General features: G+C 32.2%; 1 protein-coding gene across 1 annotated transcript; it reads right to left on the minus strand.

Annotated features, from left to right (window-relative positions):
- Positions 1-1,018: 1,018 nt before the first annotated feature.
- LOC132746186 (ribosomal RNA-processing protein 7 homolog A-like) lies at positions 1,019-8,253 on the minus strand (the record flags this gene model as incomplete). Its single annotated transcript, XM_060735266.1, is given in 5 exon segments — positions 1,019-1,116; positions 1,601-1,727; positions 3,812-3,937; positions 4,788-4,927; positions 8,125-8,253. Coding segments are annotated over 5 exon segments (528 nt in total), but the record flags the coding sequence as incomplete, so codon positions are not given.
- Between the last annotated feature and the right edge of the window lie 8,856 nt (positions 8,254-17,109).

Below are 17,109 nucleotides of genomic sequence, written 5' to 3' on the forward strand. Positions count from 1 at the left end.
AACTGCTTATTCCTAAGATGTATCTATATTATTTTCAAAGTGAAAGGGACATAACTCTGCCAAAAAATCATCGAACCAGGACCAAATTCCAACTTGACCTGCCCATTCCTTTGACATATCCATATGTCAAATTTGAGTTGAATATGTAACACTGTTGGGGAGATAATAAATAGAAACTGTAAATTTCATATTATTTTCAAAGTGAAAGGGGCATAACTCTGCCAAAAATTATTGAACCACGACCAAATTTGAACTTGACCTGCGCATTCCTTTGATGTATCCATATGTCAAGTTTGAGTTGAATGTGTTGTAACCGTTGGGGAGATAATGAATGGAAACTGAAAAATTTCATATTATTTTCAAAGTGAAAGGGGCATAACTCTGCCAAAAATCATCGAACCATGACCAAATTCGAACTTGACCTGTATTTTCTCAAGACATATCCATATGTCAAATTTGAGTTGAATGTGTTGTACCTTTGGGGAGATAATGAACGGAAACTGAAATTTCATATTTTTTTCAAAGTAAAAGGGGCATAACTCTGCCAAAAATCATCGAACCATGACCAAATTCGAACTTGACCTGTATTTTCTCATGACATATCCATATGTCAAGTTTGAGTTGAATGTGTTGTACCGTTGGGGAGATAATGAATGGAAACTGAAAATTTTATATTATTTTAAAGTAAAAGGGGCATAACTCTGCCAAAAATCATCCAACCATGACCAAATTCGAACTTGACCTGTATTTTCTCATGACATATCCATATGTCAAATTTGAGTTGAATGTGTGCAACCGTTACTTAGATAATGAACGGAAACTGATGATGACGGAATGACAGAATGACGGAATGACGGAAGGACGGAAGGACGGAACAGGGTAACACTATATGCCCCGGCCATTACATGGCGGGGGCATAATGATGGATCTTCATGATATTTCTATGATTGGATATAAAAAGCCCAATCTATCTTTCACCATTCTTATAATACCTAATAATTATAAGTTTAATTAATACCGTTTGTATTTTTTCATCATACTCTGTCATATATTTATCTATTTCTGTTTGTAATGCAGCAGTATCTACCACATCTTCTTTATATTCCCTGATCCATTCTGAAAACAATAATCAAATTTCTTATTTCTGAAACATTCACTTTTAAAGACAATGTCATAAGTTATTTTAATGTCTAATGCACATAAGTTAAACAGACCAGAATACCAGTAACTGAAATATTTTAGCTCCAGCATAATTATCATGACCTTGACCTGACTGCCAGAACTTTGAAAATAAAAATCATATTATCATCAGTCACAAGAAAGTTACAAAACAATACAAGTAATGTTAAAATAAATAAGTTCTTACTTGTCTAGGCATTTTATGACAATATCCACATTTTGTTTTATAAGTAGTCTATTTTAAAAATTGGATGGGGTCTAGTAAAATCCATTGGGGGTCAATGCTTTTGAAAATCAAAATAAGAAGCAAAATATGGGGAATGATTCAAGATAAGGAGTTTGCCTACGTTCATTCTCAAAAAAAATATTTTGTTACATACAGTTTATGATAAGAAAGATTGTTAAGAAACCAATAACTTACTATTTAGTCCTGTATCAATACTTTGGCCACCCTCTTTATGCATGACCAAAGGTTTATCATATGGTAATGAAGTTATTGCCTTCACAGAAGACACTTTCTTGAAAACAATATATGCCACCATATAGCCCTACAAGTATAAAAACAACACCTATAGAAATACTGATTAATATATCATGGATTACAACAAGTAGAAGCACTTTCAAATATACACAGCAATTTTTGACTTGGTGATGCCAAATTAATGTAAATGACATAGTTCTGAGTCTTCAAATAGTCGCGCTAAGAAATTTGTAAATACATTCAACTTTGTTTCAAATCTTATGTACTTGATGCCAATTTATCATTAAAACTATCGCTATAATCTATATCTACTCTAAAAATAATAAAATATTGTTTACATGCTCTATTACAAGTACATGTATTTACATTTTGTTTCTTTATTCTGTTCTTCAGATATAGAGGATATTGAATGAGTGTAAGTTTAATACTGAATTTATTGAACATGTTGAATAAAATAATACTGTAAAATCATTATTATTCTTGGGGCAAGAATTTTCGTGGTTAGGTCAATCCACAAATTTAAGATCCGACAAAATTTTATTCCAACAATTACTTCTAACCGTGTCTCTATTCTATACATGCATCGCCACTTTTCCGGTTGATTATTGTGTTATGATGGTATACAGAATGATAATCAGGTAAGTGACAGATTAAATCTATGAAATAGTTTAGGTTTGCAATATTTAAGAAACTTGAAAGGAATGTTGATTATATGTCCTGAATTTCAGTTGTATATACACATCACTGGGACTGCTTAATTGTTGTAGGCTACTCGATTGTGTTATCCAGAATACTTGACATAATCGAGTAAAATTGGGAAACCAGTGCAATAATTAGCGCCAATATAAATTTTCAGTTTACTCTTAAAAATTGTTAATAGAATTAAAGAAATCTTTGATATTAATGTCGTAAGTTAAGTACAAACACAAAAAAATAAACAATCACTAAAACGGATAAATTGTACATCCTTTTGTCCTCTTAAAATGATCCAGTCTACATGAATTTAATCTGTATTTGTGCGACTACTATTCTGTAAACATCAAAGGCGCTTCCAACTTCTTAATAAATCTGCACAATCTCGTTTTATTTACTCATATTAATTTATATGCATGTAAATTTACACAGTCAATTTGATGTGTAGATAATGTCAAATATAGTAAGACCGATTCAGGGTGTAAACTTTTTAAACTCGCTGGTTAAGGGGTCGTATAAATTATGCAATGTTTACATCGGCGAATCACAGGGGCAGTGTGTACAATGGAGCTGCATATCATGTCATCTAAATGTGTTAATTGCAGTCAATTATCGGCAGTAACTGCTATCTTTATGTTATGCCTAGAGGCAAGGATTAGATTATTGACAAGGCTGTGTGATACGTAAAGATATGTTCATGCAGTAAGTAAAAATGCGTGGCGATTAATTGTAAGATTACTTTACATTAGGTTATTTTTTTTACAAGAAAATGAAAATCCACGAATTTAAGAACCCACGAAAAGGCCCGTTTTGATAAAACCACGAAATTTCATGCCCACGAATATAAGTGAATTTGCAGTATTATGCGAGCCTCTGGTGAGCGTAACATTATTTTATTAAAAAAGTTCAATAAATTTAGTACTGAATCTACACAAGTTTAATATTCTATTTATCGCATACCAAAACTAAAAGACCGTTGGAAGTGAAAAAGACCCATGTTTCATTGACGTGCCTATAGTATAACGCTAATATTTAAGGCGTCTTAATACTATGTTTATTTAACGAAAATGATGTCACGTCAAAATATATGCACAGCCATGCAATACCATTTTTACGGAGTCATAAAAGCTGCACAGGTGTGTGCTAAAAACATAATATATACTACAACTTATACTTTAAGGGGTCTTACAAGGTAATGAAGTATTTTCTGTAAAAAAATGTTACAATAAGAAAAGAAAATGTAACATAATATGAGCCGCGTCATGACAAAACCAACATAATGGGTTTGCGACCAGCATGGATCCAGACCAGCCTGCGCAGTCTAATCAGGATCCATGCTGGTCGCTTACCAACTCTATTACAAGTAGAGAAACTGATAGCGAACAGCATGGATCCATGCTGGTCGCAATCGCACAATGTTGGTTTTGTCATGACGCGGCTCATATATGTTCTTAATACTTGTATGACTGGTGCTGTGGGGAAGAACGTTGATGAGTTGACGGTAGGTGGCCCAGATGTTGGTTTACTGTGAAAGAAGATCCTCTGTATTGTGCCATATCTTTCAAACATTTCTCTAAAGTGCCCCTGTGCAAGTAAAACATATCTTGTTAAATGTAAGGAATAAACATCTATAAAATAAAGGATTATTTTGTAAGTTTTATAATAATTATTTGCTTTAGAAAGTTGTTCTTTCAAGCTGCCCAGTTAGTCATACTCCCTTTAACACATTCTTATCTCCTAAATCAAGCTGATTCACTAGAATATATAACTTACCAATTCCACTTTCTGTGCAACAAACTAGTATTTCATAAGGTTTTTTTTACATTTTTATTATACGTTTTGGCATATTCCTTGGAACATTTATAATTATTTTAACTTGTATGTTCATAATACTTTATATATTACATAACATTCCTAATCTACATCTGACTTAGAATCTTTGACTTTTTTGTGTTAAATCATCATAAAATCCAAAGAAACAAATAATAACAAGAGCTCTTAGAAGGACAGCATGCTCAATTATTCTCATTGCTTTATAGTAGAACAAGAACCTGGATAATGTAGAATTTTTTTTAATTCAAAAATGTCTATAATTCTGTCAAAATCCATGTTAGAGTTATTGGCCTTGAGCAGTGACCTCTAATTATGGTCTCAAGTAAGTGAGTGAAGTTTCAACCCATTCCTTCTGTAGTTTTAGAGATACCAACTTGCACACAAAACTTAACCAAAGTGTGACATCAATGCTGGGATAAGTACAATAGCTCTCCCTAATTTTATTTTTTATAAAATTAGCTCCACAGCTTTCAGCAACATTTGCTCCTGAAGCACATTCAAGAGTTACACTTACAAGATAAAAGTAATTTAAGTCTGTATCGCAGAAAAGATAGCAAGCCAAATTAACAAAATGATATGAATGCTGAAATATTTTACAAACCTCCTCACAATATGGTGGAACATTTAGAACAAAAAGTGTTCTTTCTTTAGGTTTGCAATCCCTTGCATCTCTTATGTTGTGTTCTTTCACATACAAGTAATGATGACATGTACTCTTTTCCTCTATTTTCAATGGCAAAACTAAAAAATATTTTTTACAAAATAATAGTTAAAACAGAATTCAAATCAATATTGTTGTTTGTCTTTTTCTTTTTTAATTGTATAGTTGAACCTTTTATGGGAAAAATCAAAACAAAAACATCATTTCCTTAAAATTAATTTTATGCACATGCATATAGTTCATAGAAAGTCTATGCTTTATGGTCATTGAATACGAGTCTGATTCTATTTTTAGTTAGGGCTAATCCAATTCAGCCAGTGAATATGATACCACATCTCATGCATATGATTTACGCTGTATCGTCAGTACGGTCATTGGATATGAGCCTTATCATATTTTTAGATTGGGAAAATCTAATTCAGCCAGTGAATATGATACCTCACCCGCTGAAAATGATTTTCGTTTGACTACTGTTCAAACCAATAAGATTGCAGCTATTTTTATATCATATAATAAAATCATTTCATGAATGTTAAGTTATTTGTCATTGCATTAATGTATAAATTCCTAAACATAATTTGACAATTAAATCCTATTTTATCATCTTTGCTATTCTTTGTCATGCCTTTCAAAAATAAACGAAATGTTGAATAAACCCTAGGACATAGATATTTCCTCATTCCAGTTTTTTTTTGTCAGTCTACAGAGGGAACGTATGCAAAACAGACAGCGGATCGATAAATAAGCGTATTGTGTAAATCATATTATTGATACCATTAGAATAAAAAAAATCACACTGATAAATGTTCAAGACATCATCTTAAAATAATTTAAATATATACAGACATAGGACTAAATATTATACTCTTACTAAGTTTCACCAATTGGCTTATAAAACTATTTCTCTTATTCACACTATTCACTCTGGACACAACAAAATTACAACAAAGAAAAATGGCAGTGTGTGGGTTTTATTGAATGAAATAATACATACTAATAGCAGGGCTTTTTTCACAGGCTGGGGAAGCAGCCCTTCAGGAAAAAGTATGGTATTTTTGGAAAACTTCAATATTTTGGGAAAACTGCATGATTTAAAAAAAAAATTTCATCGGGTAAGTCGCCCTTAAATGACCCCTGCTACAGATAGAAAACAGCCCTGCATAGTGTCAGTCTTTTGTTGCTTGTCCCATTAAATTATGTCCGAGGTTGAACACTATTTTCCCACTTACAAGTTCTTTCCCTGACATTTCCTTCTTGACCGTTCTCCCCCTATTTTGGCGGAGAACAGGGCGGAGAATAGTCAGCACATGTGCAGAACACAGGTACTTGAAACAAACTATTTTTAATGTTCTATCTATGGGCTATTTACTATAATACGGGGAAGTCATAGACCGGGCCCGCCTTGCCCGGCTACAGACTACACATGTATATTTAAAAGAAAATGAAATAAAATACAATTAAAAAATATATAGAATTCTATACCTATCAATGAAATTTCAAGTGTCAGTTCTAGTTGGCCGCCGCCATTTATAATGTAACTTTATGATAATAGGGGGAAATAATTCCGATAACGGAACAAATCTCAACTTTTCTTATTAATGATAATAGTCAAGTGTTCCGAGTGAAAACGGAAGCGGTGCATGAAATGACAATGACATCTTTAGAACAGAAAAATGAAAGAAACTTTTTTAATGACTTCCCAGTTCATAGGCTTTGCCATGGAGTTAAATATAAGATGGAGAAGAGACTGTGATGTCACACAGTTAAACTCAGTATCGGTGGAACAAGTTATCATATGTCGCGAGATTTTGCGAGAATTTATGCATCCTGGGTAAAAGTAGCCAAAATACCGCCATATTGAATTCCCGGAGGTACGTCAACAAAAAAGACTAAACATTTTTTACTTATATAAGAAGCAATAGTTATTTATTCTAAAACGTACAAAACACACTTTTCCACACAAATATTTCTCCGAGGCAATGTCAGCAATAATTCACGGATATCACCGAAGTTAAACGATAGCGTGAAAATCGGAGACTAGTTGGAAAACCTGATTATCACCAAAGCGCTCAAAGGATTGTGAGTCTGAATCGGACTCTCGTCTAATTTCGGAGTGTTCTATCCGTTGTTTATATATCTGTGGCTTTGCCTAATTTCATATTTAACAAACTATTTTTAATGTTCCAGATGAGCAAATACTACAATAAATCTTACTATAGTATAAAGCCCATATAGAACATTAAAAATAGTTTGTTTCAGCACGGATTTATATTACATATATAATGTATGTAATATAAATCTGTGGTTTCAAGTACCTGTGGTGAAGAAAGTTCATCCTAGTGTTGGGTATTGGACTAAAAAATCACTATCGATAATCGGACCACCAAAATCGATTGTCTGCCAATAGTATAATCGAGTTTCATATTTTTATGGCCCTTTTTTTCAAGGTACCAATCCTTGTATTTATTTTTTATACAGTAGTGACCACATTTTGAGAATAAATAAACTCTTGTCTCAAGATTAAAGTAAGATTTACAGACTTATATAATGTACAGACTCAATCAAACCGATTCTGCAATTCTCTTGTAATTTTGTTGTGATTAATGCTTCCGAGGGATCACTTTATTTCCAGATTGTTTTACTCTTTGAATTCAAAACAAACAACGCAAATACCTAATACAACTTTGTGACAGGTAATTTTTGTATAATACAACTTCATGGCAGTCAATATTAGTCAACAGGTCAAAATATTGTAGATCACTAATTTAACTACAGTAGATGTGTAAGTTTGTAAGATTGTTATTACACTATAATTTTCTAAAGTAATTAACAATACAGTATAGGCAATTCAGCTGTGGTATAGAACATTAAAAAAATCGATTTTTAAAAAGGACTATCGATTGTCGCCGATTTTGGGGCGGTCCGATTAGTTATCGATTTTCAGACACAATCGGGACAACACTAGTTCATCCCAAATTCTTTTTTATAAACAATAATACTGGCAGATTTTTCAATTGAATTAGTAATTAAAACAAATTAGACAGGACTGGCAGATATTAATAAAAATCATGTTTCATTCAACTTTAGTAATAGTTTCAAGAAAATTATCGGCATCCGAAATAACAACATGTCCGAATTTAATGCACTTAACATTTACCTCAATATAAGACATTTCTATATTTTGAAACGAAGGAATACGAATGTTAAACAATACAGGCACTTTGCCAGCTTATTTAATTTCATAAGACGTGTATACACAATTTAATGTGACTGATACCTGTGAATCCTTGAAAAACAACACTGGAAGAAGCCATGTTGTTTTGGCGAGCTTGATTAGAATGCCGATCGTGAAGAACATATTCTCAATCACAGGGCTCACAAGTACTTATAATAAGTAACCAGCTGGTGTAATAAGTAACCAGCTGGTATATACATGTAAAATTAAAGTAGATCGAAGCAAAAACGATCTTTCAAATACATTCAACGTATAAAGCACACTTTTTGCAGTAAAATCAACATAATAATTTCACATATACATTAAATTTTGACACATTAAAGCAGCATAAAAAAAACCCAGAAATGCTTTAAATTTTATCTTTTATTTTTTGTGGCCTGATAAAGTTTTGAAAATTACTTTTGGGACAATTACTGAAACCATCTTTTGCTCCTGGTTCTTTTTGGCAATAAGGAATGTGTACAGTGATTTAGTATTTTGTATGGAAGTCAAAAATACTAATGTTTACATATTGCTATTTTTATGACAAATAATTTCACATTAAGGTGACAACGGAGTCAATTATCACTAAAAATACCTAAAATGAGATTTTTTGCTAAGTAGATTTATCAACCTTTTCTGAACACATTCGTGATTTAATTTTGGAAGCAGTTAGTCCAAAAATGTGTTTTTAAACGATTTAAAACGGTACCTATACTATTTGTATCTGCTATTCGCGTAACCTGTCGATTATCGATAACGCTCCGCCCCCTGTTGAGGCATCAATGAGGGAAATCGGTAGTTCCATATATCCGTGAATTACAGGTCCATACTGGTCCATACTTCTCGTAATACATGTATCGTTCATCTACCGTACATCTTTTATGAATATCTCAACATTTAGCCTTTTTTATAAATTAAGAAATTGTCGGCCAATGTACGTAACATAATGTATGAAACATAAATAATTAAGCATAGCGGCAAATCACACGACCACGGGGTTGATTGAAAATGTAGTTGCTAAAATATCCATAATGTGTGAAAATAATTTGTCTATCCCGTTAATCTGATATATATTTCAATTCAATTCAATTCAATATCTTTATTGCATTAAACATTTTACAATGCTTATAGCACATACAAATATATAACATTGAGTTGATAGACTTTTGTACGGATTCAAGGGCTTACTTTACATTCAACCTCGTTTTCTAACAATGTCAAGTAAAACAACAACAGACGACATTTTTTATGTGAACGCTTATATGACTTGTGGTAAGGTGTCCCTGACAAATTTCTAAACCATTTTAGATTGTCTAAGGATGTTTATTTCTCTATGAATAAAAAAAGATATTAAAATATATTCTCAGTGAAAGTAAATTGTTCGCCAGTAAATCCGACTCAGTACTAATAAATCTGGGACAAAGTATGAAATTTATTGTCTATCCCGGTAGAAACTGGATCTCTATGCCGTGCATAGATGATATTCATGATAATAGAAGTCAAGAAGGCCACATCATAATGATCGAGTAATGCCTTTTATTTCTGTTAAAATATGTGAAGCATTATCAATTTGGTGGAAAAAATATATACTATCCCGTTCTTATTTGTACATCTACCATGGACTTTTAAAAGACTGTCAGAAGCTCAGTTTTTTGTTATTTTATTTTATATTTTAACGGAATTTCATACACGAATACACAGGCAGAGTGACACTGGTATAATACAATAATAATGCTGATGATAATAATAATAAACTTCAAATAGGAAACAATTAAATACCCCGCTAGCGGTGCGCAAATGCGTTCCATTTGCCCCCACTGAGTGCCTCAAATTTTACCGATAGTCACGTGACATGTGCGACAGATACCAGACGAACAGTAAATCACGTTAAGAATTGAAGAAATTTCGGCTATAAACTGATATTAATCAGCAGCTTTTTAATTGGTCAGATGTCACTGGGTCATAAAATGTTGTTAGAGTATGTTACCGCAACTTGTGACCCTCTCTGGTGCGATATTTGTGTATTATGCAATTATCTAGCGTAAAACGTAGGGGTCCGAGAGAGAACAGCCGATTAATGACACTTCGTTTGATGCGGGTCGGACTAACTTTGAATCGGCATAACTTTTTTGATAATCAAGCAATTAACATGCGGTTTAAAGCACATGAAAGGAAATTCATTTACGGAGGGAACCGTGTCAGGGATTTTTGTTTGCTCAATCAGCGACTTAATTATCTTTAATTACGTAATATGTATGGTGAAAAAAGTCGCATATTTTGTTTGACGTTACGTAATATTTTTTTGAGAAAAGATATAAAAAATTTGAGACACGGTTCCCCAGATAATATAAGTATGGTTATTTTCCAAAAGTTTGATGACAAAAAAATAAAAAATGACTTTGATATGACGATTTAAAATTTTAGGATTTTATTCAAAATCAATCATTTACAAAGGCATTTTTTTCAAATATGTTATTTTTTATGATGATCAACGACATTTAATGCACAAAGATTAAATGAATAACAATTATTACTAAAATAACTTGGTTTAAATGACATTTATGTGAGTACCACGGAAAGTGTCTGTTGTCACCTTAAGTTCCACTATCTTTAGTTGATAAGCATCTAACATGTTCTAAAACCATTATTTAAGCATTATAAAACTTGTGTTTGAACTTTCTAAAAAAGGAAAGAATTATTTGTTTCTGAGGAATAATGTGCCTTAGAGATCCTGCAACCACAGATCTTAATTACATATAAATCTGTTCTGTAACTCATTTTTGTATGGTTTTATATCATAAATATAATTTTTTTAAATGAAAATTTATCAATATTGTAAGTTCCAAAAAGCATAATTTGTAATGATATTACCAAATTTACATTTCATGTTAATAAAGGGAGGTAATTAGAAATTTATTTTCAAAAAAGTCTAAGTCAAATTTTTCAATAAGAAATGAATGCATATATTTTAATGATTACATATAATGTAGACAAATAATTTGCAAAACATATTTTACATATTCTTCAATGTTTGAAAATTGTTTTAGAAGCATAATTATATACATATATAAAATTTCACTCAAGTTAACTCATTACTTCATGAGCATTTTGTGAAAAATGGCTGTTTTCATTGAATAGTCTCTGTTACAACTTCAAATTGCTATAAAATATAAAAGCTGCTTCAATACTAATCAAACTTGGCACAAGTGTTGACTGGACCATTGCCTTTGCAACAACATGCTCAGACTTAAATTTCCTGTTACCATGGCAACGAGGGGACATCTCAAAATTGCCAAAAATCAATTTTGCATTAATTTTATTTTTTCCATCAAAATTGATTTCAAAGTGCTGCAACTTCTCAATGGATTGAGATAGAGTCAAATGCTTTTCAGCATTGGTTACACGTTACCTTATGATTGATCTGGGGTCATTTTTAGCCTCTCAAAAGTCCAAAATTTGCTTGACGATGAGGATTGGATTGAGATGGATTGAGATAGAGTCAAATGCTTTTCAGCGTTGGTTACACGCTACCTTATGATTGATCTGGGGTCATTTTTAGCCTCTCACAAGTCCAAAATTTGCTTGGCGATGAGGAGGACTGCCGCCCCCCTTCAAACCCCCCAAACAGAAGGGGACACATCCTCCTTCTGTCAACCCCCCGATGTATCTTTTGGTTGGGGGGCTGCACCAAAAAAGTGGTCACTTTTTCAAACAACATTTCTCAAACAAAAACAAGTGTTGGGGAAATAAATAAGGCTTTTTCACCATTTGAGACAACGAAAAAAGGGGGGGTGAAAAAGGCGTTAAAAGGCGTGTATATCACGTAATGGGTTAATTACAACATACAGGATCTTTAAAAGTAAAATACATGTATTGTGAAGTGAACAAATAAAGTAGTTTACACTCACAATCCATGTAAATTACCAAAAACATGGTCAAAATATCTAAAAATAGTCCTTATTGTGTTAGAAACACAGTAAAAATATGGTGATAAAATATTTAAAATACTGAAAAAATCAGTCAGTAACTGCACAGAACATTTCTAGAATCTAAAGGTTTTAAAGCCAGATCTTTTGGTCAACACTTAGATAACTATAGCTCAGCATTAGTGGAGACAAATTTTCATTCTCCAAGTCTTAAGGCGGAATTCTTTATTTTGCAACCCATCACCCAGGGTCATAATTGCTTCCTCCAGGGCCATTTGACAGTGTACACGTAGTACAACATCTTTTGTCAAGGACAACATTTCTACCCAAAATCAAATATGTGAGCCTTGAGATTTTTAAAGGTAAGGTTTTTTCTTACCACCAAAAAAAGCCAAGGGATACAATAATGTAGCAAGAAGTCAAATGACCTTATCATATAAATAAAAGGAAATGTTAATTAATCCTTTGCTTGGTAAATCAATATAATATATAATTTTGAAACCCCCCAGTTGTTGATTTTATAAATTTTAGCATCAAAATCGTACAACAATGTCAAATCTGATTTGCTGTGCATACAGGGGTAACATGGGCCTTACTTTATTTTGAAGATATTGTGGTCAAGGTCTACATAATGGATAATCAAATATGATAAACAAGATCGACAAGGAAAGGCGCATTCAATGAAAGCAGCCCCCACCCGACCCAGCAACAAGCGCCAGCGGCAAGGAGCCCAGGAGGACCCCAAAGAAAAACAGGACAGGGCACAAGGCAGAGTACAGGCAGGCAAACCACTACATCAGAATACATAATTAGTAACTTATAAGGAACTAAAACAACACAAATAAATTATTTAATATAAGGCCCATAATATCAAAAGGCACAGGAGAAGGGGACATGAGACACGGGGAAGGGGGGAGGGAAATAAAATGAATAAAAACTAGGGACAAAGGGAAGATACTTACTGTAGACGAGAAACAACAAGAGACACGAGCAAAAGTGTCACTAAAACAGTATAAAACAACATAGACATACATCTGAGGATCACAGAGGGGCGCCGCATTGGAACGGTCAGCAGCATAAGAAATACTGGGGAGTTTAAACCGGTTAATGGTGCACCAAACCTTACTCTTAGCCCCACCATGTTCCTATAAACGAGACAAGTGTAAATAAAAAGAATCCCCGCAAAGTGAAATTCTAACAGTTTTTATGGTTACAAACCAAAATGATCATGTAGATAACATATAAAAACACCAAAATGATGAAAACCCAATGACCATAACAAAAGTACAAAAGTACTCGATGTCTTAAAGGAAGACAGAGCAACAAGAAAATCACCTACAAGGGCCCGACGAAGCAAGACAGAAGACAAACATTAAGGCAATTCAGTCCCAAAGGGCTTTAAGAACTGTCCATCATATAGTCTCCCACTTGGCCCGTCAGATGTAATCAAAAGAGGAAAGCGTAGTGTCCAACTGTAAATGGGTTGAACACTAAGCATTTAAAGTTAAACATGACAGAAGACACAAGAAACAAAACATTATCATTTCATTTTTATTTCAAATAAATTCATGAGTGCAAAAAGATATGGAATGGTATGTTTATGACACAAAATAAGGGATTAAAGGGATAGAAATACAAAGTGTATCAATGTAAGTTGTGTAATCAGCAAAAACATCTAAAAAAACAAGCTAAGTAACTATCATTCTCATCCAGTAGCACATGTTTATATGTAAACTCAGATCAAAATATACCATCAAATTCATCACATTGTAATTATAACATTTACATGCAATTGAAATTTCTATAATTTTAAATAAAATCCATTAAAATTGCCTGAATATTAATTTTATAATTAGTTTTACCTGAAAATGCATCAAATTACAAAAACAAAATGCATGTGATGTGTTTTCTGAGAAGTCAATGTTTAAAGAACTTTTAATAATTAACACCTTGCAGAGATTTAATCCTTGTTTTATTGACCAATATAGATGTTTTGTTTTAGAAACAAATACACTATAACAGAGTTATTAACTAAGTCAGTGGAAATATCTTAGTACAGGACACCTACACTGTATCAGTTAGTTTACCAATCAGCTTTACATTAAGTATGAAAAGAAAGAAAATTTTCAAATTATTCATTAATATTATTATCATGGATAAAAACTTCACAAACTGTTCTTTTACACAGAAGTAAGCAAATTGTTGAAAGAGCAAACTTATCTATATGTATAATAAAGGTACTGTCACAAATTCTTGACCTATCTTTAAAGACTTTAATTATCAAGTTGAAGTGTAAAGATTTACTTTAAGTGATACAATTATGTGTTCCATGTTATGAATTGTATGGTATACAAACTTTACACATATGATGTACAACAGCACATATACATTGGATTTATACTTGAGATTCCTAAAACATTAAAACACTGAAATATTATTGTTAAAAAAATGCTGATACTCTATGAATTACACAAATAAAACAGGTTATTTGAATATTATGATAAGTTTTCACGAGAAAATCTAATAAGCCAAGAAGTTTCAAAATCACACACTCTTTTACATTAAGTGATAATAAAAGACAATCTGAAGGACCTGTGAGAATTATCACAAAGGTACCTTAATGCAAAAATGATACACATATTTCATGGATGACTAATTTCAAGTTTGATTTCACCATGGCAATAAATGCAATTTAAAAAATTTTCATTTTGATTCCAAACAATTCAAAAGACATATAAAATTCTCAGATATACTTGGACACCTATGCATAACGGACATCTCAAAACATAGGCATAATGAAACATTTTGAATTAATTCCAACTTAACAAACTGTTATTATTTTAAAGCCAATGTGTACTTGAAACATTGAATTATTCCTGACTAAACAATAAGTAATGTTAAAGTTAATGCAACTCTTAAATGTTTAACAACTCAACATACAGTTTTGCACTTCAAAGACAATTCATACTTAAATAACTGATTTATTACAGACTTAACAAACAGTTTCTACTTCAAAGTCAATGCATACTTAAATTATTTTTGACTTAACAAACAGTCACTAACACACAACAATTGGGCTATGCCGCACACCTGAGATATTGATTCTGGTGTAAAATCATAAGTAGGCATCTACTAGTCATAACCACCCTTTGAAACATATCTAAGAAATGTACCAAAGGGTTCTAGCCTTTTGGGTTTCAGAAAAGAAGAATTTTGAATGTTTTACTATACATGTACTAATAAGAAAAGCACAAAGCCAATTCCCGTCCCCAATTCAACCACCTATCCCCACCCTGGGTAGGGCCAATTTTCACACACGATCTGTAGTTTGAAAAATCTTGGTAGAAGTCCACTAAAAGATGTTTAAACCTTGAGCCCTTTGGGATTCAGGGAAGAAAATTTTTCAATGCTGGAATATATAAATGTTTGGTACACACATGACCCTCATCTCCCCCCTCTCCCAGCAGTCAAATAGTGACCATACAGTCATTATATGAACAATATTGTCAGATATCCACTAGATGATGTCCATGCCAAGAATCTAAGCTCTAACCCTTGTTAGTTTCTGTGAAAAGGATTTTAAGATTTTACCATACAAAGAAATCCATGACCCCTGAGGGCAGGGCCAATTCTGACCCCAGACCCATAATTTGAAAAAAAATATGATAGAAGACCTCTAGATGATGTTACATACCAAATATCAAAGCTCTAAGCCTTGTAAATTCAAACAAGAATACTTTTAAAATTAACATTTTTCAAATCCCCATTTTAGCTCTGTGACCTTCTTATATAACCAACCTGAAACATTTGAACAACTTTGGAAGGGGACCACACAAGGATCATGCCTGTGAAGTTTAATCAAAATACAGCAGTTAGTTTAAGAGGAGATGTGGTTTAAAGTTATTATTGAGGACACTCAGCCCACAAAAATGAACAACGGACAGAGAGTTATCACAAAAGCTCGCCAAGAGCACTTTATGCTCTGGTGAGCAAAAAAAACACCTTTAAAAAGTGGAATAAATATTCACTAATCAAAATCTATATATATACACACTGTACATTAAAATAATAAATATAATTATAAATATACTTTGTCCTCTTATTGTAATTCTTCACTATATTGTACAATTTTATTAATATGATTACAACAATAAACTCAAATTTTACATTTTCTGAAAACACAAATATTTTAAATTAACCCCAACTTTATTTAATCCATGATTGTTAAGATTACTTAATACTATAATTCTGGCAATCTAAAGATTTTAAACAATTCCTTCTGAAACAAGATAGGAAAGAAAATTTTTTATTAACCAAGATTATTAAAAGTTATTGCATGTTAAGGTTTTTAAAACCTAGTAAATTAATCGAATTCTCTAAGTTACTATCATCAATTCAAATATCTAAAATTCTTGATAAACCTAAGAGGAGAAACCAACAGTTTTTGTGTTACCATTATAAGGTTTTGCTATCAAAAAACTTGATTAAAGATTTTTTTGCATAACAGTAAAAATACCAATATTCTCTTAAGTACCTATAAATGTAAAAGTTTAAAGCCTCTCTTGAATTATATTAGAAAAGTTGAATAGTTCTGCAGTTTGGTGAGAAAGAGCACAATAAAAGTGAAGACAAACACATGGACAGATATGTTTATAAATCAATTATAATGTGGAAAACTCAAATTTCATTACTCTCTCTCTCCAAGACACACGAAAACATCGTTTTATGGAGATTTACTGTAATCTGTTGTCATATAACTATTTAAACTTATTTCTAGAAAGACAAACAAGCACACCAAGCTACTATCTACCCATTCAAGGGACCCAACAATGCAAGTTCAGTTGTATATACATAAATATATTAAAATATAACATTTATAAGGTGTAAATGCCAGTTATTTATCTAAAAGTAATCCCTTCAACATCAGCTTGCTTAAATAAAGCCAGTATCATTACTCTGTGTATTGGATAATAATTTAGTCTGTAGAGAATAGACAAGATTTCAGTGCAAATCCTGAGAATGTTGATGCTTATTTAGTGCATCCTTGGTAACTCAGGCTATTTACTGTGTACCAGTATTAAATTTAGTATAAACAGAATGTGTACCGTGGGTTCCATCC

This window comes from Ruditapes philippinarum, unplaced genomic scaffold (genome assembly GCF_026571515.1).
Source record: "Ruditapes philippinarum isolate M1 unplaced genomic scaffold, ASM2657151v2 ctg370_1_1_1_1, whole genome shotgun sequence".
In the NCBI taxonomy this organism is placed as follows: Eukaryota; Metazoa; Mollusca; class Bivalvia; order Venerida; family Veneridae; genus Ruditapes; species Ruditapes philippinarum.